The sequence below is a fragment of the Heteronotia binoei genome, chromosome 12 (assembly GCF_032191835.1).
Source record: "Heteronotia binoei isolate CCM8104 ecotype False Entrance Well chromosome 12, APGP_CSIRO_Hbin_v1, whole genome shotgun sequence".
In the NCBI taxonomy this organism is placed as follows: domain Eukaryota; kingdom Metazoa; phylum Chordata; class Lepidosauria; order Squamata; family Gekkonidae; genus Heteronotia; species Heteronotia binoei.
Genome location: NC_083234.1, coordinates 73,496,014 through 73,519,106, shown reverse-complemented (window position 1 = coordinate 73,519,106; position 23,093 = coordinate 73,496,014). Strand labels below are relative to the sequence as shown.

Sequence of the window (23,093 nt, the reverse complement as noted above, 5' to 3'; positions counted from 1 at the left end):
TCCAGCACCTTCTGGCCTCAGCCTGGGAGTTGCCCAGCCAAGCCACCGGTACCCCATCGAAAGAAGCCCCGTGACGACCGCTTCTTTTTGGTTTCTTTTTTGTGGTCAACAGATTAACGCATGCTATAAGATTGTCACGCCCCCTCCGTCTCCAGAGGGGCTCTGATTTGTTCCCCGCAAGCTGCCGGGCTCCCCTTGGCGGTGTCCCTCTGCCGGATGTGTTCCAGCAGCATCTCGACCGCCTGCTCAAAGACTTGCGGGAGGAGTTCTTGCTCGGCGTTGGTGAACCTGCCCAGGACGTAGCGATCCACGGCGGCTTCCCCCAGCGGGCGGCCGATGCCAATCCGCAGCCGGACCATGGACTGAGGAGATGGAATGAGAGAGGGGGAGTCAGAAAGTGCAGGATGGAGGGAGACCACCCCCCCTAGGACAGCCTTCTCTGCTGACAGGTAGCGGCTCCCCAGGTTCTCCCGTGGAGGAGATTCTCCTCCCCACACACCTGTGGGCGATGAAGCATTAACCGGAGATGCCGGGGACTGAACTGGGAGTTGCCCGTAAGAACAATTCAGAGTGGGCAGCTGGTGAGAGCCAGTTTGATGCAGTCGTCAAGTGTGCGGACTCTCATCTGGGATAATTGGGTTGGATTCAACCAGGCCTTTTTCTGTAGCAGGAACTCCTTCGAGTATTAGGCCACACACCCCTGATGTAGCCAATCCTCCAAGAGCTTACAGTAGGCCCTGTATGGAGAGCCGTGTAAGCTCTTGGAGGTTTGGCTGCATCGGGGGGGGGGGGTGACCTAATCCTGCTGCCAAAAAAGCCCTCGATTCCCCCCTCCTCCACTTGCAGCTGCTGGAATGGCCTTGGGTCAGCCATAGCTCTCACAGGTGTCCTTGAAAGGGCAGCTTCTGGGAGAGCTCTCTCAGCCCCACCTGTTGTGGGGGAAGAAAATAAAGAAGATTGTGAGCCACTCTGAGATTCAGAGTGAAGGGAGGGATACAAATCCAATATCATCATCCTCTCCTCCTCCTCCTTGAAAGGAATGCGGTGCTGAGGTCAGAAGGTCAGACTGGGAGAACCAGATTTCAACCCCCCCCCCCCCAGTCCGCCATGAAAGATCCCTGGGTGGCCTTGGGCCAGACACACATCCTCAGTCTAACCCACCTCACAGGGTTGTTGTAAGGATAAAATGGATGAGTGGAGAACGCTAAGACGCTTTGTGTCCCCACTGGGGAGAAAGGCTAGCTATAAGAAATAAATGTTTGTGGGCTCACAATTCACAGTAGACAAGACAAGCTGTGTTAGGCTCAGAAACAGCCTTCTGCGATGGCGGCTGATGGGTCAGATTCTAAAGCCACGGACGCCATTGCTCAATTCATTACGATAGCACTATTATTGAGGAGAGATAGCGGCTCAGTGGTAGAGCCTCTGCTTGGCCTGCAGAAGGTTCCAGGTTCAGTCCCCGGCCTCTCCAGCTAAAAGGACCAGGCAGGAGGTGATGGAAAAGACCTCCGCCTTTCACCCTGGGGAGCCACTGCTGGTCTGAGCACACAAGACAGACTTGGAAGGCCTGATCGTCAGTACAAGGCAGCTTCCTGTTTATGGGCAGGGAGTGGAATTCTAGCAGGAGCTCCTTTGCATATTAGGCCACACCCCTTCGATGTGGCCAATCCTCTTGGAGCTTACAGTAGCCCTGCACTAAGAGCCCTGTGAGCTCTTGTAGGATTGGCTACATCAGGGGTGTGCAGCCTAATACGCAAAGGAGCTCCTGCTAGAATTCCACCCCTGTGTTATGTGCATTATAGCTATGTTCCAAGTGATCTGGTGTCTGGGCGTTTTGAATGCCATTCTGTAAAATGCCATCATTTGCGTGTTGGGAGGGAGGTGTGTCTGTGTGAGCGGCTGTGCCTGGAAGTCACGGAGACCTCTGGCAACTATTACCGGGGCACGGAGGACATTGAGAGAAGCGGCTTGATCCAGCCTGCCTCTGCCTCCCAACTGCTGGTATTCCAAGGAGATCTCCCAAGTGCTTTCCAGGACTGCCCTGCTTAGCTTCTAAGGTCTGATGAAATCAGGTTTGCCTTGGGCCTTCCAGGGCAGGGCTAAAATGCCATCATTTGAGCTTGGGGAGGGAAAAAATATCAGTGCTGTGCATGTATGTGTGGGGCAGGGGGAGGTGATTTAGAAGAAGAAGAATTGCAGATTTATACCCCGCCCTTCTCCCTGAATCAGAGACTCAGAGCGGCTTACAGTCTCCCATATCTTCTCCCCCCACAACAGACACCCGGTGAGGCTGAGATGGCTCTCCTAGAATCTGCCCTTTCAAGGACAACTCCTACAGAGATCTATGGCTGACCCAAGGCCATTCCAGCAGGTGCAAGTGGAGGAGCGGGGAATCAAACCCGGTTCTCCCAGATAAGAGTCCACACACTTAACCACTACACCAAACTGGCTCTCTAGTTATACAGAGAAGGGGCATCGAATAAATGTTCCCTGTGGAAAATAATAATAAGATACTGGATTTCTATCCCGCCCTATACTCCAAATCTCAGAGTGGTCACAATCTCCTCTACCTTCCCTCCCACAACGGACACTCTGTGAGGTAGGTAGGGCTGAGAGAGCTCTCCCAGAAGCTGCCCTTTCAAGGACAACCTCTGCCAGAGCATGGCTGACCCAAGGCCATTCCAGAAGGTGCAAGTGGAGGAGTGGGGAATCAAACCTGGTTCTCCCAGAGAAGATTCCGCACACTTCACCACTACACCGAACTGGCTCTCTTGTGAACTTTTCATGCCAACAGAGGGGTTTGGTAGCTACCAGTTTGAGAGCCAGTTTGATGGAGTGGTTAAGTGTGCGGACTCTTATCTGGGAGAACCAGGTTTGATTCCCCCACTCCTCCACTTGCAGCTGCTGGAATGGCCTTGGCTCTTGTAGGGAAAGGGCAGCTGCTGTAAGAGTTCTCGCAGCCCCACCTAACTCACAGGGTGTCTGTTGAGGGGGGTGGGGGGAGAGAGAGGTAAAGGAGATTGTTTGTGACCACTCTGAAATTCAGAGTATGGGGCGGGATATATCTCCAATCTCCTCTTCTTCTTCTACCATCACTTTTGATGCAGGCTTTGGGCAAAGGTCACAAACCACATTTTCCACTCTGGACCCAGCCAGGTCTTAGAGGAGGCCCTCAGAAGGGTTGGCTTTAATAACAGAGTCTGCATCTGGTTGTGGGAAGCGGGAGGAGCAAGAAGCTGGTTGCAGGGAAGTGGGGTGAGAAGGAGGGCACGGAAGCAGGAGACGGGAAAGGAGAAAGGAGACGATTCGGGCCACAGTCTACTTATTGCACACGCAGGCAGTGCAATAGCCAAAAGCCAACAGGGCTTTTTTTGTAGAGAATGTCCAGCAGGAATTCATTTGCCTATTAGGCCACACCCCCTGACACCAAGCCAGGTGGAACTGCGTTCCTGCTCAAAAAAAGAAGCCTGGCCAACACGCAGGAAGGTGAAAACATAGAAAAACACCTCCCGTTCCAAACCCAAAACAGCTGGCTGGATCCTCCCTCAACCCCCATTTCTGAGATGCTTCGATACTCGTGAGGAGCCCCTGAGCTCTGGCCTGACTTTGAAGGTGGGTTTTCTGGCACAGGACAGAGGTCTCATCTCTCCCCGGCTCCGGAGGCAGCCGAACACCAAATGCCAGCTAAACATGGGATCGGGAGATGCGTCTGTCCGACAACGTGTCGATGTTTTCAAGTCGGTGCCCAGGCTCGGGGCCAGCCCATCTGCTTCCACTTTAAACAACCACCTCCGGGCTCCAGAACTGAGCAAAGAACAGGGAATGCGTGCGCAAGGGCTCCGGCCCAGGGAAAGCTGAGCCACAAACAGCCCGAGCCTGCTAATATGCAAGAATCCCTCCTTGGACGGCGGCCTGGGCCTCACGTCAGGGCAGTGAAACGCAGAATGACTCTTCCCGGGGGTAAGGAGCTGAGGCTGAAGCGGAGACTTACGTCAGAGCTCAGGGAGCTGATGCAGGAACGGACCCCGTTGTGACCCCTGGAAGAAAAGATGGAGATGCAAAAACCTCCCGTCAGGCTTCCGCTGCAAAGCTCCAGACTTCTTGTCTGCAAAACCTTCCCTGGTGGCTCCGTTAATGTTGCCAATCTCCAGGTGGCTAAAAGATACAGAGAGAGGTCACTCTAGATTGCAAAGCGGAAACAACCCACAGGGTTATAGTGGCCACAATTACTAAGATTTCGTGCGCTAGACTTCCAAATTTATAGGTGAAATACAACACACACACCCATTAGATTATGGAGCACTCTCGAAAATGTCCCAGTGCACTAAAAGTTCACAATACAAAGCAGAGTCCCATTGTCACCGGAGGTCGACTTCATATCCTGCTTCGAAGTTCCTTCCAGCAAGGTACGCTCCACAATCCTTTTTCCACGGAGACTGCTCCAGTACTTTAAAGCACAATCCAAATGAAAGACAACTTCAGATCCTTCCTTTTTTAATTTTTCTAATAAATCCTCCATATAGTACATTTACAACTGACATCAAAGTCTTATCTCTTTCCAAATAGGCAACTGCTCAGAAACGGCTCAAGGTTTTGAGCCGTTTCTGAGCAGCTGCCTATTCGGAAAGAGATAAGAAGAAGATATTGGATTTATATCCCGCCCTCCACTCCGAAGAGTCTCAGAGCGGCTCACAATCTCCTTTACCTTCCTCCCCCACAACAGACACCCTGTGAGGTGGGTGGGGCTGGAGAGGGCTCTCACAGCAGCTGCCCTTTCAAGGACAACTCCTACCAGAGCTATGGCTAACCCAAGGCCATTCCAGCAGGTGCAAGTGGAGGATGGGGAATCAAACCCGGTTCTCCCAGATAGCAGTCCGCACACTTAACCACTACACCAAACTGGCTCTCCTTTGATGTCTTATCTCCTTTGATAAGACTTTGATGTCAGTTGTAAATGTACTACATGAAGGATTTATTAGAAAAATTGAAGGATTTGAAGTTGTCTTTCATTTGGATTGTGCTTTAAAGTACTGGAGCAGTCTCCGTGGAAAAAGGATTATGGGGTGTGCCTTGCTGGAAGGAACTTTGAGGCAGGATATGAAGTCGACCTCCTGTGACAATGGGACTCTACTTTGTATTGTGAAGTTTTAGTGCACTGAAACATTTTTGAGAGTGCTCCATAATCTAATGGATGTGTGTGTTGTATTTCACCTATAAATTTGGAAGTATACTGCATGAAATATTAGTAATTGTGGTCACTATAACTCTGTGGGTTGTTTCTAATTTGTAGTCTCCAGGTGATCTGCAGTCGATCTCCAGGCAATCGAGACCAGTTCCCCTAGAGAAAGCGGCTGCTTTGGAGGTTGGGCACTATGGCATTGGACCCTTCTGAGGCCCCTCCCCTCCCCAAACCCCACTGTCTCTAGGCTCCCCCCGCCCCCCCAAAAAAAATCTCAGCTGGGCTTTTTTTTGTAGCAGGAACTCCTTTGCATATTAGGCTACACCCCCCCCACCCCCCGATGTAGCCAATCCTCCAAGACCTTACAGTCTCTCTCTCGGCTTGATTTCGTGAACGAAGATTTAAGAAGGGTGCAATAGTCCACGTCTGCTGCAGGCTCGCTGGTGGCTGACAAGACCAATGCGGGACAGGCAGGTCCGGCCACAGTGGCTGCAGGGAAAAGTCTGATTTGGGGTTGGTGCTGTAGCAGTGCGATTCTTCCTCAATCTCCTTTTGTCCTCAAGACCAGCTATGCGTGCGTTCTCAAAGGAAGAGACAGCCTGGTGGATGGTGTGCCTCCATGCTTTGCGATCTGAGGCTAGGTCAGACCACTGGTGATGGTTGATGCAACAGGTACCAAGGGATTTCTTCAAGGAGTCCTTGTACCTCTTCTTTGGTCCCCCTCTATTTCGATGGCCGGTGGAAAGTTCGCCATACAGGGCAATCTTGGGAAGGCGGTGGTTTTCCATCCTGGAAATATGCCCTGCCCAGCGCAGCTGCGTCTTCAACAGCAGTGCCTCAATGCTTGTAACCTCCGCCCGCTTGAGGACTTCAGTGTTGGTCACAAAGTCACTACAGTGGATGTTGAGGATGGTGCGAAGGCAGCGCTGATGAAAGCGCTCAAGGAGTCGCAGGTGATGACGGTATAAAACCCACGATTCGGAGCCGTAGATGAGGATTGTCATCACAACCGCTTTGTAAACATTGATCTTTGTGCCTTTTTTCAGATAATTGTTGCTCCACACTCTTTTATGCAGTCGGCCAAATGCACGGTTTGCCTATGCCAGCCTATTGTCAATCTCCTTGTCGATCTTGGCGTCTGAGGAGATGATGCACCCCAGGTAGCTGAACTGCTGGACTGTCTTCAAAACTGATTCACCCACAGTGATGCAAGGAGGGTGATAATCTTCCTGGGGTGCAGGCTGGTAGAGAACTTCTGTCTTCTTCAGACTAACTTCTAGGCCGAATAGCTTGGCAGCCTCTGCAAAGCGGGACGTCATATGCTGCAGAGCTGATACCGAGTGGGAGACGAATACAGCATCATCAGCAAACAGTAGCTCTCGGATAAGTTTTTCCATTGTCTTGGAGTGGGCCTTTAGTCGCCTCAGGTTGAACAGGCTGCCATCGGTGCGATAGCGGATGTAGACACCATCATCATCATCTAAATCTACTGCGGCTCTTTGAAGCATCATGCTAAAGAAGATCGTAAAGAGAGTTGGCGCGAGAACACAGCCTTGCTTTACACCTGTGCCTATTGGGAAGGGCTCCGAGAGATCGTTGCAGTGTCTGACTTGGCCTCGCTGGTCTTCATGTAGCTGGATGATCATGCTGAGAAACCTTGGGGGACATCCTAAACGTTCCAAGATTTGCCACAGGCTTTTCCTGCTAACGGTATCCTGCAGTAAGCTCTGTAAGAAGAGCCCTGCAAGCTCCCGGAGGATTGGCTACAGCAGGAGGGTGTGACCTAATATGCAAAGGACTTCCTGCTACAAAAAAAGCCCTGCTTCTGGGTATAAGCTTTCATGTGTGTGCACACTTCTTCTGTACCTGCTTATACCCAGGATTGAACTGGTTGGTCTTCAAGGTGTCCCTGGACTCAAACTTTGTGCTGTTGCTTCAGACCAACACGGCTGCCCACCTGGATCTATCAGGTACAGTGTCACTTTCTTCCTCCCTTCCTCCACCCACTTCCCAGTGTATTAGCTCCCACTGGTGGATCTGAACTGGCACTCACCGGCGGACACTCATGCTTCCTCCCAGGACTAAGGAGCTTTTAATCTCGCAATAATTAGGCAGGCCTCAGACGTAACGTTGCTTTCTTTGTAGGCTGTAATTTTTACTACTTAACTGCAATGCAGAAAAGTGTTACCAACTGCCTTACTTAAAACACTGATATAAACAACCACAGGTTATAGTGACCAAATTACTATGTAATGATGGTGCATTTATACCAGGGGTGGCCAACGGTAGCTCTCCAGATTTTTTTTGCCTACAACTCCCATCAGCCCCAGCCATTGGCCATGCCGGCTGGGGCTGATGGGAGTTGTAGGCAAAAAAACATCTGGAGAGCTACCCTTGGCCATCCCTGATTTATGCGAAGAAACAAAATTGACAAAAAAGAATGACAAGCTTCATAAATCTTCCTTGAGCTGCTTGTGAGCGTGACGCCGGTTTAAAGTTTTTTTGGAGAATTTTATATTCCCATATCGTCATTACAAATATTAAGCAGCGGGGAACACATTGGAAGTGTTGCTGGAAGCGTATTTTGAACGGGGACGTCTTCTTTAAGAATTTATGGAGCACCCTATGCTGGAAGAGTAATTGAAGCAGGATCCTCTAAGTCGACTGCCTGCACATCGGGACTCCTTGATTGGAAGATTATTTATTGGAAGAGAGCCAGTTTGGTGTAGTGGTTAAGCGTGCAGACTCTTATCTGGGAGAACCGGGTTTGATTCCTCGCTCCTCCACTTGCGCCTGCTGGAATGGCCTTGGGTCAGCCGTAGCTCTGGCAGAGGTTGTCCTTGAAAGGGCAGCTGCTGTGAGAGCCCTCTCCAGTCTCACCCACCTCACAGGGTGTCTGTTGTGGGGGAGGAAGGGAAAGGAGATTGTGAGCCACTCTGAGACTCTGAGATTCAGAGTGGAGGGCGGAATATAAATCCAATATCTTCTTCATCTTCTTATTTATGAATTTTGTAATTCTTTTTGTCCATTTTGTTTATTTGTATCAATGCACCCTGACTGCATGGTAATTTGGTCACTATAACCTGTGGTTGTTTATATCGTTGTTCCTGAAGTGACTTCTCTCCTGGCTTTTTAACTTAAAACACTGACAATGGCGGATGTGAGACATGAGGAACCCCGCGGGGAAAAGGGAAAAGACCTTGCGCTGCCCCCCAACTTCAGTGCGACCTTCCCTAGGGGCTTGTCCAGGTCGTCGTGAACCAGGTAAACGTCCTCCGTGTTCAGGTTGTACGCTTCCACTGCAAAACAAGGCATAGGAGGTGAGATCAGGTGGGAAAACCTCTTGTTTTCCTCCACTGCTAAGGGAGAGAGAATACAATTGGCACGCGCCAAGCATCCAAGAGCACAGGAAACGTGACTCCTCAGTGGCCAAGGTGGTCCATGATATGGCAAATGAGTGGTGCGTGGAACACTAATGTTGGTGCGTTGATTATATCACTTGCTGTATGACGTTTTCTGGGGGGGTTTCTACATCGGCACCACATTCCTTCTCATTTCGCCCTCCTTCCTTGCTGGATTATTTGATTATCGTATCGTATGTTTACATCAGGTGTTATTTTAATGTCACGTATAAGCAACTGAAACTCAAAGGCAGACAGCAGTTTCTGCGGTAATATTTCTACCAGATTTTGTTAAGGGAAACAAGGGGCAGCGTTTTTGTCCTAAGCGGGGAGAATTCCATGCTTCAGATGCCACAAAGAAACTGCTGTTTGTTTGCAGCAGGAATGAACCTGGTTGACTTGCCGGGGGGGGAGGGGGGGAGCATGATCCCTCCCATGCAATGCATCAAGATCCAACTCTTTCCCTCCAGTTTGTCACAATGTGGGTCAGTTAAACAGAGGTGACTTTCTTTTCCAGTAAACAGGATTAAGCTGTGGTTAAGAATCCTGGTTAACAGGAAAGAAACGAACCACAGCAGAGAACAATAAAAAAAAACCTGAACTGTCCAGAACTTTTTGGTGGGATAAAAACGTAGCTAAAAGAATTACCTTGAGGACACTATCAATACAGACTGAAAACAGGACCAATAGTAGTCTCTGCTGGTCCTAGACCAGTGGTCCCCAGGGACCGGTTTTGTGGAAGACAAAATGGTTTTGGGAAGATGGGCCAATAGCCCATCCAGTCCAACACTCTGTGTCACACAGTGGCCAAAAAACCCACTGTTTTAACAGGAGGTCCATCATTGGGGCCAGGACACTAGAAGCCCTCCGACTGTCGCCACCCCAAGCATCAAGAATACAGAGCATCACTGCCCCAGACAGAGCGTTCCAACAATACGCTGCGGGGTAATAGCCACTGATGGACCTCTGCTCCATAGGTTTATCTAATCCCCTCTTGAAGCCGGCTATGCTTGCAGCTGCCACCACCTCCTGTAGCAGTGAATTCCACGTGTTAATCACCTTTTGGGTGAAGAAGGGCTTCCTTTTATCCATTCTAACCCGGCTCCTCAGCAATTTCATGGAGTGCCCACAAGTTCTTGTATTGTGAGAAAGGGAAGAAAGGACTTCCTTCTCTGCCTTCTCTATCCCATGCATAATCTTGCAAACCTCGATCATGTCACCCCCGACGTTACCTCATTCTGCATGTCTGTGAACCAGGCCTTATTCCTTAGTAAAAGCATTTAGGATAGTGTCCTTATAGCCTTGGGCAGGTGATTTTTTTTTTTTACCAGCGTTTCCAGATGTCACACCGATGGAAACAGCATTTCCAGATGTTCTGCAGTAAAATACCCTTGGAATGGGGCTAGCGGGCCCTCTACAGGGCACAGCTGGAATTGCATGACCGTGCCTCAGGAGAAGCACACACAGGATCTTGCATCCTTTATCAGTGGTCTCAAGGATGGGTGAAAGAGGGCGGAGGACATTACTCCTACTCTTTTGTGCCTCACCAGCCGCAGCAGAGTGAAAAGGAGCACTGCAGAGTCGCTGCCTTGTTCCCACCACGAAATGGGGGATCGCCTGGGAAGCTTGATGTGCCTTCTTCAGCGGCCTACAGTCGTAGTCCAAGAGCACACACTTGAAAACATACAGAAATATGAACGTCTGTAAAAGGGCAGAGGCAGGTTCATAAAATTCCAAATTCTTGTGCCTTTACCCCAGTGTTTTTGCGAAACATTGGGGTAAGGCAGAACAACTGTTGAGAGAAACTGCACTTTTTGAGAGTTGACTCAAAAACATACAATAGGCTTTAATGAGTAGTCAACCCCAATTTGGAATATTATGACTCTGCCTCCCCGCTTTTCGAGTCCACCACTTTAAAGAAGAAGAGTTGGTTTTGGACCCCGCCCTTCACTACCCAAAGGAGTCTTGGAGCAGCTTATAATCGCCTTCCCTTCCTCTCCCCACAACAGACACCCCGCCTTCCCTTCCTCTCCCCACAACAGACACCCTGTGAGGCAGGTGGGGCTGAGAGAGCTCTGACAGAAACTGTTCTTGAGAGAACAGCTCTGAAAGAACTGTGGCTGGCCCAAGGTCACACAGCAGACGCATGTGGAGGAGGAGTGGGGAATCAAACCTGATTCTCTCATATTAGAGTCCACCGCTCTTAACCACTACACCAAATGAGCATGTGAATTCTCACAAGGAAGGATCAGCCAGTATCATAATGGCCCTGTATAAATCAATGGTGCAGCCTCATCTGGAGTACTGTGTACAATTCTGGTCACCGCACCTCAAAATATTATAGCATTGGAAAAAGTGCAGAAAAGGGCAACTAGAATGATTAAAGGGTTGGAACACTTTCCCTATGAAGAAAGGTTAAAACGCTTGGGGCTCTTTAGCTTGGAGAAATGTCAACTGTGGGGTGACATGATAGAGGTTTACAAGATTATGCATGGGATGGAGAAAGTAGAGAAAGAAGTCCTTTTCTCCCTTTCTCACAATACAAGAGCTCGTGGGCATTCAATGAAATTGCTGAACAGTTGGGTCCGAACGGATAAAAGGAAGTCCTTCTTTGTCCAAAGGGTGATTAACACGTGGAATTCACTGCCACGGGAGGTGGCGGCGGCTACATGCATAGCCAGCTTCAAGAGAAGATTGGATAAACATATGGAGCAGAGGTCCATCAGTGGCTATTAGCCACAGCATCCTATTGGAACTCTGTCTGGGGCAGTGATGCTCTGTGTTCTTGGGAGGGACAACAGTGGGAGGGCTTCTAGTGTCCTGGCCCCACTGATGGCACCTGGGTGTTTTGGCCACTGTGTGACACAGAGTGCTGGACTGGATGGGCCATTGGCCTGATCCAACATGTCTTCTTCTTGTGTTCTTAAATTTTTCAGACTGGCCTGATCTGACATGGCTTCTCTTATGTGCTTATAGATGGAACTTTCTGTGTGGGGCAGAGATGCTCTGTATTCATGGTGCTGGGGGGGGGAACAGTGGGAGGGCTTCTAGTGTCCTGGCCCCACTGATGGACCTCCTGATGGCACCTGGTTTTTTTGGCCACTGTGTGACACAGAGTGTTGGACTGGATGGGCCATTGGCCTGATCCAACATGGCTTCTCTTATGTTCTTAAGGACTGAAAGGGGGCTATGGGAGCACCAGAGGGGCCCTGACTACCATCGACTCATGATTGACCGGGGATCTGAACCTGGGTCTCCTCAGGTTCCAGTACAGCCAGATGCTCTAACCCTGAACCACACTGCTTCTCCCAGGGGCAAGGAAGGGCTTCTCTCACCAGCCCCGGCGACGCAGAGGCCGTTGACATTCATCAGCCGGCGGGGTTTCATCAGCACGAGCTCCACGTTGTCCAGCTTGGCGACGGCCACGTCCCCACAGCAGCGCCGGTCTGTTTTCCACTGGTCTGCCACGCTCAGCTTGTGGGCCAGATGGTTCAGCATGGCCATGCCCACACTGTGGCGGGTGCCCCGCAGGCCGTAATTCCCCAGTCCTGCCACCTACAAGAGAGAGACCCGTCAGGGCTGGTGAGGAGTGCGGGGCTCAGGGGGAAGATGGGGTAGGGCTCATATTAGGCTGGTATAAAGGGAGAGTGTGCTGGAAAGAACCAGATTGGAAAGGGTCTTATTCAGGGGTGGGATTCTAGCAGGAGCTCCTTTGCATATCAGGCCACACACCCCTGGTGCAGCCAATCCTCCAAGAGCTTACAAGCCTCTTTTTTTGTAAGCTCTTGGAGGACTGGCTGCATCAGGGGTGTGGGGCCTAATATGCAAAGGAGCTCCTGCTAGAATTCCACCCCTGGGATTACTCTTTTTCAAAGGTTTTCAGCTGCAGTTGCCAACTCGGTAGGGTTCCCAGCCTCCTGCTGGGGGTGGGTGGGGCCTCACCACAGAACTGGCTGGTGGGGGAAGCCCCACCCCCAAAGAGCACCAGCGCGCTGCAACATGCCCGGCATGATGACATCACCTGAAAGGAATGTTATTGCGCTGGGCACGTCGCAGGGGTCAGGGTGGGTGCGCTAGCATTTTTTGGGGGAAATCTATGATGATCATAGAGCTTTTTCCAAAGTGCTAGAGTGTCCCCCTCCTCCCGTGATGTGCCCAACACCATTATGCCACTCCTGGGTGATGTCATCGTGCACAGGGATTTTTTTGCAGCAGGAACTCCATTTTGGAACTCCTCCAAGAGCTTACAGGGCTCTTCTTACAGGGCCTGCTGTAAGCTCCAGGAGGATTGGCTGCATCAGGGGTGTGTGGCCTAATATGCACAGGAGTTCTTGCTATAAGAAAAGCCCTGATCGCGCACATGCACTTTGCGCATGCAAAGAAGGTCTCTCACTGAGAGCCTCATAAGACAACTCGAGGTACAGAAATTCCTGGAATTTTGGGGGGACGGAGCCTGGCGGCGGGAGAAGGGGGAAGAGATTGGATTTATACCCTGCCCTTCACTTGGAGTCTCAGAATGGCGTCCGATCTCCTTCACTTCCTCTTCTCACAATAGACACCTGCAAGGTAGGTGAGGGCAAGCACTGCTCTTTCAAGAACTGTGGCTGACCCAAGGTCACAGTTCTTGAAAGAGAACGTCTGGGGAGGGGAGAGGCCTCGGGGATATAATGCCACAGAGCCACATAAGGTCCTCCCAAGCAGCCATTTTCTCCAGGGGAACTGTGGTCCGCAGATCAGTTATGATTCTGGGAGATCTCCAGGCTCTACCTAGATACTGACAACTCAACACAGAGGGCTGCTGCCACCCTTGCAAGATAGGCGATGCTGCACTACAGGGGACTCTGGGTTCAGAAAGTGCTGAGCAGTTGGGTCAGAACGAATAAAAGGAAGTCCTTCTTCACCCAAAGGGTGATTAACACATGGAATTCACTGCCACAGGAGGTGGTGGCGGCTACAAGCACAGATGGCTACAAGCATATATGGAGCAGAGGTTCATCAGTGGCTCTTAGCCACAGCATATTGTTGGAACTCTGTGTGGGGCAGAGATGCTCTGAATTCTTGGTGCTTGGGGGGCAACAGTGGGAGGGCTTCTAGTGTCCTGGCCCCACTGATGGACCTCCTGATGGCATCTGGGTTTTTTGGCCACCGTGTGACACAGAGTGTTGCACTGGATGGGCCATTGGCCTGATCCAACATGGCTTCTCTTATGCCACACAACACGTGTGAATCCCTCCCTGTTGGCAGACCTCTTGCCCCGCACAGATTTTAAACCAGAACCGGAAGTTTAGGACTGTTTAGAGTTTCCTCCCTTTGGCCATGTCATATAGCCCACCCTGTGCCTCACGACCCGGAAGCAGTTCTTCTGATCCGGAAGAGATACTTCCCACCTTCCCCAAGCAGCCTCCTCTTGTCCTCTCCCCCCTCTCTCTCTCCCCCCTCCACTCCCATCACCATCAGTCGTTTCCCAGCAACGCGCGCTTCTTCCCGGCGGTGGCTCAGGCCCTGCCGAAGAGTCTCCCGAGGGGCTGAGCAGGCAACATCCTTCCCACCCCCTCGAGCAGCCTCAGATGTTTTAACTGCCGGGCTCCAGCCGCGAACTGAGGAGGCAGCCGGCCGGGCTTGCCCTCCTCAGACGTCACCGCTGCCGGTAGCCAATCGCCAAAGCCCTGGCAGACCCAGGCCTTCCCATGCGGGGGCTACGGCTGTGACGCCATCTTGGTTGTGGGCTTCTGTCAGCGCGCTTGCCCGTCGGTGTAGTAGGCGGAGCTGCGAGTTTTAACTCTTACGTGGCCGAAATTGAACCAGTGGAGAATGTCTGGGCTTCTTCTTAGTCCACCCCACCTTGCAAGCTAGCAGGGATGGCCAAACTTGCTTAGCGTGAAAACCATGTAGAATAAACATCAGATGTTTGAGAGACCCAAAGCATGAACATCAGATGTGGGAGGGAGATGATGAATATTAGATAGATAGATAGATAGATAGATAGATAGATAGATAGATAGATAGATAGATAGATAGATAGATAGATAGATAGATAGATAGATAGGGAGGGAGGGAGGGAGGGAGGGAGGGAGGGAGGGAGGGAGGGAGGGAGGGAAAGCAAATTTAACTTTAAATGCATTTGCCAAGCTGCTGGCTGGCTTGGCTTGGAAAAGTGATTTAAAGAGACAAGCAAAAAAACATCTGGAGAGCTACCGTTGGCCACCCCTGCTCTACTCCAATTGAGGTCCCTCCCCAAGCTCCACCCCCAAAGCTCCGGAAATTTCACAGTCAGAGTTGGCAACTCAATAAAAGCGCTGGGGGGAGTGTGTGTGCTAAGTCTGCAGTTGCAGCCCTGCGGCTATTTGTCCAGTACGCCAACCGTTTTACGGACCAGGCTAACTCAGAGGCCGCAAACGCTCCACTGGACTGAACTAAAGTGACCCAGTGAATTCAGAGCTGGGGTGGGATTTGAACTCAGGGCCCGGGTGCGGGGGGGGAGCTTCCCAGCTCGCCTCCCCCCCTCTAGCCATTACACGTGAATAGCAATATCTACTGGAAAGACAAACATCTATACAAAAATAAAAAAGCTGAAATACATTTTAAAACGTGGGCTGCTTCCCACTCCCTTCCACGACCTTCCCCGAACAGGATCCAGCTCGCCGAGAACGTCGCGTCGGGCTCCCTTGCGCCCTCTAGAGACAGACCCCAAGAGTAGCAACGGCTGCCGAGCATCGGCCGCTGGGTTGACGGAGCAACCGGCGGACGCCGAGGCCGCCGCAGGACGGAGCCATGGAGGAGGAAGAGGAAGAGGGGGAGGAAGGGAAGAAGAGGAAGGTGAGACGCGCCGGGAAAGCCTCAGGAGATGCAGATGCGGTTCAATGTGGCCAAGTGCAAAGTAATGCACATTGGGGCCAAGAATCCCAGCCACAAATACAAGTTGATGGGGTGTGAACTGGCAGAGACTGACCAAGAGAGAGATCTTGGGGTCGTGGTGGATAACTCACTGAAAATGTCAAGACAGTGTGCGTCTGCAATAAAAAAGGCCAACGCCATGCTGGGAATTATTAGGAAGGGAATTGAAAACAAATCAGCCAGTATCATAATGCCCCTGTATAAATCGATGGTGCGGTCTCATTTGGAGTACTGTGTGCAGTTCTGGTCGCCACACCTCAAAAAGGATATTATAGCATTGGAGAAAGTCCAGAAAAGGGCAACTAAAATGATTAAAGGGCTGGAACACTTTCCCTACGAAGAAAGGTTGAAACGCTTGGGACTCTTTAGCTTGGAGAAACGTCGACTGCGGGGTGACATGATAGAGGTTTACAAGATAATGCATGGGATGGAGAAAGTAGAGAAAGAAGTACTTTTCTCCCTTTCTCACAATACAAGAACTCGTGGGCATTCGATGAAATTGCTGAGCAGACAGGTTAAAACGGATAAAAGGAAGTACTTCTTCACCCAAAGGGTGATTAACATGTGGAATTCACTGCCACAGGAGGTGGTGGCGGCCACAAGCATGGCCACCTTCAAGAGGGGTTTAGATAAAAATATGGAGCAGAGGTCCATCAGTGGCTATTAGCCACAAAAAAATTTGCCACTGTGTGACACAGAGTGTTGGACTGGATGGGCCATTGGCCTGATCTAACATGGCTTCTCTTATGTCCTTATGTGACACAGAGTGTTGGACTGGGTGGGTCATTGGCCTGATCCAACATGGCGTCTCTTATGTTCTTATGAGAGGCAGTCAAGGAGGCGGTAAGAGGGGAGGTTTGCCAGTCTCCCGGTGGTGCCTGGAGATCTCCCGGAATCACAGCTGCTCTCCAGACAGCAGTTGCTCAAGGAAATGGCTGCTCTGGTCTATGGCATTAGAAACAGGGGTGGCTGAACTTGCTTAATGTGAGAGCCACACAGAATAAGCATGAGATGTTTGAGAGCCGCAAGACAGGAAAGAAGGCTAGGGTTGCCAATCCCCAGGTGGGAAACAGGAGAGAACCGTGTTCTACTAAAGAATACATTAGTTACGTGAAGTTGTTTCTGAACAATGCTGCTGAAACCCTTTGCAGAATATACTTCTGAAAACTAGATGCAATAAATGCAGGATGTCTCATTATCTTCGGTGCTTAGCACTACATGGTTCATAACGTACAACAAACATTCTTGCCGTTTACAATATACATTTACATAAAGGCAATTGCCAATTTACAATTTAAGGAAAGGGTCCACGCAGAACGAAGACTCCAAAAGGTGCAAAGTCCTGATAGATGCGAAAAAGCCTCTCCAAATCAGTAATGATGTTGCCAACGAAGTCAAGGTTACTTTGCAGAAAATTAAGGCAATGTCTTTACAGGTGTAGCTGATACGAAGTGCAGCTGATAACACGTTCCCTAGGTTTACAGAGCCTTGTTTCGGTGTCAGCCTTTATATGATCATTCACTTCATATTATCTGGAACTAAATAATAAATGCGTATGCCATAATGTGTTACAAAAATCAACAAAAAATTGTTTATAAAGAACGCAGCTTACCCAATGCTCACAGTGGTATAAGGGCAGTTAGTCAGAGGGAAAGTGTAGTTAGGGGCGAGGGAGAGAAATGTCTGCTGGGCACTCCATTATTCCCTAAGGAGACGGATTCCCATAGGCTATAATGGAGAATTGCTCCGCAGGTATCTGGGGAGGGGCTGTTTTTGGAGATAGAGGCCTCAAATTTTCAGCATAGCATCCATTGCCTCTCCCCAAAATACCCCCCAAGTTTCAGAAGGATTGGACCAGGGGGTCCAATTCTATGAGCCCCCAAAGAAGGCGCCCCTATTCTTGGAAAAGGGGGCTAAACATGGCAATGCCTGAGGAAGTTCACAGAAGCCAGGGGAGTGGGTAAGATTTTTTTCCGTAGCTGGGGCTTTGTGAGTCTTTGGTGATCTGCCCACGCCCTTGCTCTTAGCGCAACCAATGTACCTCCCTGTTTAATGGCAGCTCCGTATGATTCTTCCCATCCCCTGCAATCCTCCTTGAGTGCTCTTCTGCCCTGGTCATCAGAGAGCTGAGGCAGGTGGTTGTCAAGTCGGCAGATTCAGTAACGAGTCCTTGTTGATAACAAAGTAGCTAGTTTATTGATATCATAGTTCTCGACTACAAGGAGATTGAAAGACTAAAGATCATACAGTAGAATGCAATCATATAAGGTACACTTCAAAGGGATTCTTGAGGGAGGGGTACTATGCAGGGCACATTCACACATTGATGTTACAATTTCGTTCTCAGACCTGCTTTGGCCTTGAGCGTCTCCTCGGCTCCAACCTCCCCCCCCCCCCCCCCCCGATGCCCAGCCTGAGAAGGCATGATAATCTCTTTCACATATTCCCATTTCAAAGCACAACTACATAACAAAGGAAAGGAGGGGGTGAGGAGAGTTCAAGCTAGCAGCATTGGCATACAGTATGGCTTTTACCCAGGATGCTTCTCTCCTGAACCAAAGATTGAGTGCAGGCTTGACCAGAGTTAAAGCAGACGTGATAGGGGTGGGCCATGACTCAGTGGGAAAGCATCTGCTTTGCATGCAGAAGGTCCCTGGTTCAATCCCCGGCATCTCTAGTTAAATGGGTCAGGCAGCAGGCGATGCGAAAGACCTCTGCATGAGATCCTGGACAGCAAAATAAACGCCACCGGGAGTCACCATAATAAGTCACAGATGTGAACTGTCTGACAGCCAAAAAATTCATAATAACTGACCTGTGGTATCCTTGGAACAGAAAGTTTGAAGCTTCCAGCTCCGCCTACAGCAGGGGTGGGGAACTTTTTTTCTGCCAAGGACCGTACGGATATTTATAATATCATTCGCGGGCCATAAAAAATCAACTTAAAAAACAGTGCTCCGCCGGGGGAGAATGATTCAGGCCAGCAAAATTAATGCAAATAATTGTTTTTCTATTTGAAGTCATGTGGGGAGAACTTAATCTGGCATGCTCACACACACACACACACACACACACACACACCCAGCCTGCCACCCTAAACAAATGCATAGGTCCGGGGCTTTTTTGCAGAAAAACCCAGCAGGAATTCAGTAGCATATTAGACCACATCCCCTAATATTAGCATATTAGGTCACACACTCATTAGCATATTAGGCCACACCATCTGGGATAATCAAGTGCAAACTGAACTGTGATATTAACTTTTCCAGGCCCTGCAGCAATTCTGGCCGGCCAGCCAGGCCCCAGGGAGGCTGCCGCACAGTACATCTGGGCCCTGTGATCCCTGCCTGGCCCTGGGGAGGCTGCTGCACAGTGCAGCTGGGCCCCGTGATCCTCGCTGGCCAGCCAGGCCCCAGAGAGGCTGCCACATGGCTCGGTTCGGCCCAGCAATCCCCGAGGGCCACGCCAAGTGACCTCAAGGGCCGTATACGCCCTTGGGACAGAGGTTCCCCACCCTTGGCCTACAGCCACCGAAAGCCCAACAAGAGCTAGGCCTTGTCTTGAAGCTGTGCTCCCTGACCTAGAAACTGCTTCATCCCTGATACATTGGGGTCGGCTGTGCTGCTTCTCCACAATCGAAGGGAAGCACTTAGTGTTTTCATCGTTGTGACCTCATACATGGCGGGGTGGGCTGAGCTCATGCTTGTGGCTGTTTTTCCTTGCAGGAGGTCAAAATGGCCACCATCCGCCTGGAGATCTTTCCTACAGCCGTCACGGAAGAAAAGCTTCAGGAAGCCCAGGAGAAGTCCCTGCGTCGCATTTTTGGGACCACCCAGACCTTACGGTATATCAAAAGTCCTCGCAAATGGGGGACCCTCGAAGACATCCTGCAGGAACGAGCAGAGGAGCAGTGAGTATCTCCTCCTGCCGGTTTCTTGGCCTTTGGATATTTCCAGGTCTCTGGGGACTTTGGGGGAGGAGCCAGGAGACTTTGGGGGTGGAGCCAGGACCAAGGTTGCGACAAGCACGATTGAACTCCAAAGGGAGTTGTGGCCATCTCATTTAAAGGGACCGCATGGCTTTTAAATGTTGGCGTATTTGCTGGTATGCTCTGGAGTTGTGAGGCTTAGTAAAAGAAAGCAACTGTTGCACATCGACGTGCTATTTACATTTATTTACAAGTTTATAGTTGTTCTGGTATACACTAGCAAAGTGCTTCGCCGGACAACATGATTGAAAGCAGAGATGAACTGTACAGGCTATTCACAGTTATATACATACAGCAATACAGAAGCACCAATCAGCACTCAGTGCTGAGTCATCCTGCATAGGCACAATTACTCTGGACAGAACCGGTATGAACCTGATAAGGTTTGCAAAGCACACAATTCACCCAGTTGTTTCTGTACCTTCCGGGCCCAATATTTAACTGTGGTGAACACCTCAGACTTCTTTTTTGACCACATACACCTATGAGAATCTGGAAAAATCATCAACCAAGATTAGTGCAAACCTCTTATAAGAGTGGCTTTTGGGGAAAGGTCCTATCACATCTGCATGCACCAGAGCCAACGGTTTTGCAGCCAACGGTGCCTGGGCCATGCTGTCGGCTGGCAGCTGGTCCTCAGAATCCCTCCCGTCCTCCGAGCTGTTATCAGAAGCGTGGCTGAGCATGGCTTCCACCTCGGCTTCAGAAGCGGCAGCTGCAGACATTCACTCAGCCACAAGGCACCACAGCAGTCCAGCCTTGTTCAGAACCTCCAGAGCACGGCGCAGCAGAAGCGTGCTGGGCCCATAACCCTGTTGGAGTATTTGCTGGTATGCTCTGGAGTTGTGAGGCTTCGTGAAAGAAAGCAACTGTTGCACATCGACTTGTGCTAACTATTTACATTTATTACAAGTTGTTCTGGTATACACTAGCAAAGTGCTTTGCCAGACAACACGAATGAGAGCAGAGATGAACTGTACAGGCTCTTCACAGTTATATGCATACAGCAATACAGAAGCACCAATCAGCACTCAGTGCTGAGTCATCCTGCATAGGCACAATTACTCTGGATAGAACCGGTATGAACCTGATAAGGGAAGCTGTCAGGAACTGTCATAGATCACTTGCGTTAGACTCCAGCTTGAAGTCTTATCAACAAGCATATGCAGACATTAAATGCCTTCCCTCCATTTGGAAATAAGGAAGGATAGGGGCACCTTCTTTGGAGGCTCATAGAATCGGACCCCCTGGTCCAATCCTTTTGAAACTTTTACCGTCAGAGTAGTTCAGAGGTGGAAGCAGCTGCCTAGGAAGGTGGTGAGCTCCCCTTCGTTGGCAGCCTTCAAAATGCGTTTGAAATATTATTTGCTGGAGATGCTTTAGGCTGATCCTGCATGGAGCAGGGGGTTGGACTAGATGGTCTGTATGGCTCCTTCCAGCTCTATGATTCTGTATTTCTATAATTCTGTGAAAATCCTTCTCCCCGAATATAGAAATTCAGCAGTTTGGAGACAAGGTCCGACAAGAGGCATGCTTCCTCATGGGCTGGTTTTCTCCATGCAGGGTTAAAACAACAAAACAGCATTGTAGCACCTTCAACAGGAGCAACTCTGCATAGAATTGCACTGTAACATGTACAGTCGGGGAGTTTTGCCATGAAAGAGACATGATATCTGAACTTCCCCCCTCCCAAATCCTAATGTGGCTACATTCCCCAAAGAACTGTGCCAGGCGCTTTTGCTGAACTTACAAACAAGCTATCATGTGGAATGAGGGGGGGGGGGGGTGGAATACATTGCAGCACCAGGAAGTCTTTGCATGGCTTCATTTCTACTTTTGAAGATGTTCCTGGTTAGCTGTTATCTCTTTCTTTGCTCCCTCAGCTGCCGAGACGGCAAGCAGTTTTTCTCCCAGGGAGAGTGGGAAAAAGCAATCACCTGCTATACCAAAGCCCTGAACTTGGATCCTAAGAAGGTAAGGAGGCCAAGAGTGGGGATCAGTGGACGTCACGGTCTGCAGAGCAGCCCACTTCTGCAGAAATCCCCACCACGTGCCAAAGGAATGTGACCGAGCGCCTAGAGGACTATACCTCTGGCCCACTCTGGTGTTGTCTGGAATGGTTATTGAATCTGTTTCACTGTCTTTATTTGTTTTCAAACAGTTGTGGCAGCCATTTTGTGACTGGCTCTGCCTTTTGCGACAGCCATTTTGTGACTGGCTCTGCCTTTTGCGGCAGCCATTTTGTGGCGGGCTCTGTCTTTTGCGGCAGCCATTTTGTAGCTGCGCCCACCATACTGCATCAGAAACCCTGAGGGGCTCACAGGTTCAAAAAGATCGGGGACCCGTGGACTAGGATGCGATGATGTCCTCCTTCAAAGAAGGAAGAGATTTTATGTTCCTTGACTGACCTAACAGCTGCCTGCATTGTCCCATGTCCAGGTGGAGCTGTATGAGCAGAAGGCGGAAGCTTTTCTTCAGCTCTGTGACTTCCAGTCCGCTGCTCTCCACCTCAGGAAGGCGTATTTCATGACCCTGGCGAAGGAAGAATGCTTGGCCCGCCTGGCCTTCATTTTATACCTGCAGGTAAACAGAATGCTCCAGCGCCCCAGCTCTAGGCTTGCTAGCCCCCTCTTTTGGGGGCTTCTCCTCACCACCGGCCAGCTAGCCGGTGGAGGGGAACCTCACCCCAAACAGCAACCTCTCCACACAACGTCCCCAATGTGATGATGTCACACAGAAGTGATGTCATCAGTCCGGGGACGTCACGCGGGAACGCTCTCATTTGAAAGCAAAGCTCTACGGTTTGAGGGCAATTTTACCACAGAATTTTGCCCTCAAACCCCACAGAACAACTCCAATGTGATGGCGTCTCTTCTGCATGGCATCCTCACATCTACGGCTGCCAATCCCCAGGTGGGAAGAGAACAGTGGCAGCACAGTATAGATAAGCAGCCAAAAGACCACCGTGTCCAAAAATCAAACACTTCATAAAGAATAAGAAAAATATTTCATTCTATAAGTGCACAGGTAGCCATACATTCATACAAATTCACAGCCGATATCTGAGGTTTGACTCTGGACGACAGAAGAAATTGGGAGCGATACCCATCGAAGCAAGTTTTCTCAGAGTCACTCAGTGGAATGGACATTTTGTTAGTGGGACTTTTCACCTTTTTTGATATCATGTGTGAATTCGTATGAATGTATGGCTGCCTATGCACTTATAGAATGAAATATTTTTCTTATTCTTTATGAAGTGTTTGATTTTTGGACACAGTGGGTTTTTTGGCTGTTAATCCCCAGGTGGGGGCAGGGGATCCCCCGCTTCAGGGTCATTAGAAAGCGGGGGGGGGGATGTCTGCTGGACTCTCCATTATTGCCTATGGACACCCGATTCCCATAGGGAATAATGGAGAATTGATCCTCAAGGCTTTGGGGGGGGGTGCTATTTTTTTTAATTAGAGTCACCAAATTTCCAACATAGCATCCGGTGCCTCTCCTCAAAACACCCTCCCAAGTTTCGATTGGACCACGAGGTCCAACTCTACGAGCCCCCAAAGAAGGTGCCCCTATCCTTCATGATTTCCAATGGAGGGAAGGCATTTAAAAGATGTGCAGTCCCTTTAAATGG

General features: G+C 50.1%; 2 protein-coding genes across 2 annotated transcripts in view; one reads left to right on the top strand and one right to left on the bottom strand.

Annotated features, from left to right (window-relative positions):
* Nucleotides 1–81: 81 nt before the first annotated feature.
* PTRH1 (peptidyl-tRNA hydrolase 1 homolog) lies at nt 82–14,120 on the bottom strand. Its single transcript, XM_060250795.1, is given in 6 exon segments — nt 82–362; nt 3,992–4,037; nt 8,379–8,478; nt 11,916–12,135; nt 14,032–14,078; nt 14,081–14,120. Coding segments are annotated over 6 exon segments (681 nt in total). The 3' UTR covers nt 82–134.
* Nucleotides 14,121–15,359: 1,239 nt separating this feature from the next.
* The window catches only part of TTC16 (tetratricopeptide repeat domain 16), a 29,926-nt gene continuing 22,192 nt past the window's right edge, over nt 15,360–23,093 (top strand). Inside the window, exons 1-4 of the mRNA XM_060250642.1 lie at nt 15,360–15,396; nt 19,200–19,384; nt 21,346–21,436; nt 21,902–22,045. Coding sequence (XP_060106625.1) covers nt 19,209–19,384; nt 21,346–21,436; nt 21,902–22,045 — 411 coding nt within the window. The 5' untranslated portion in view covers nt 15,360–15,396; nt 19,200–19,208. The remainder of the gene's footprint in view (nt 15,397–19,199; nt 19,385–21,345; nt 21,437–21,901; nt 22,046–23,093) is intronic.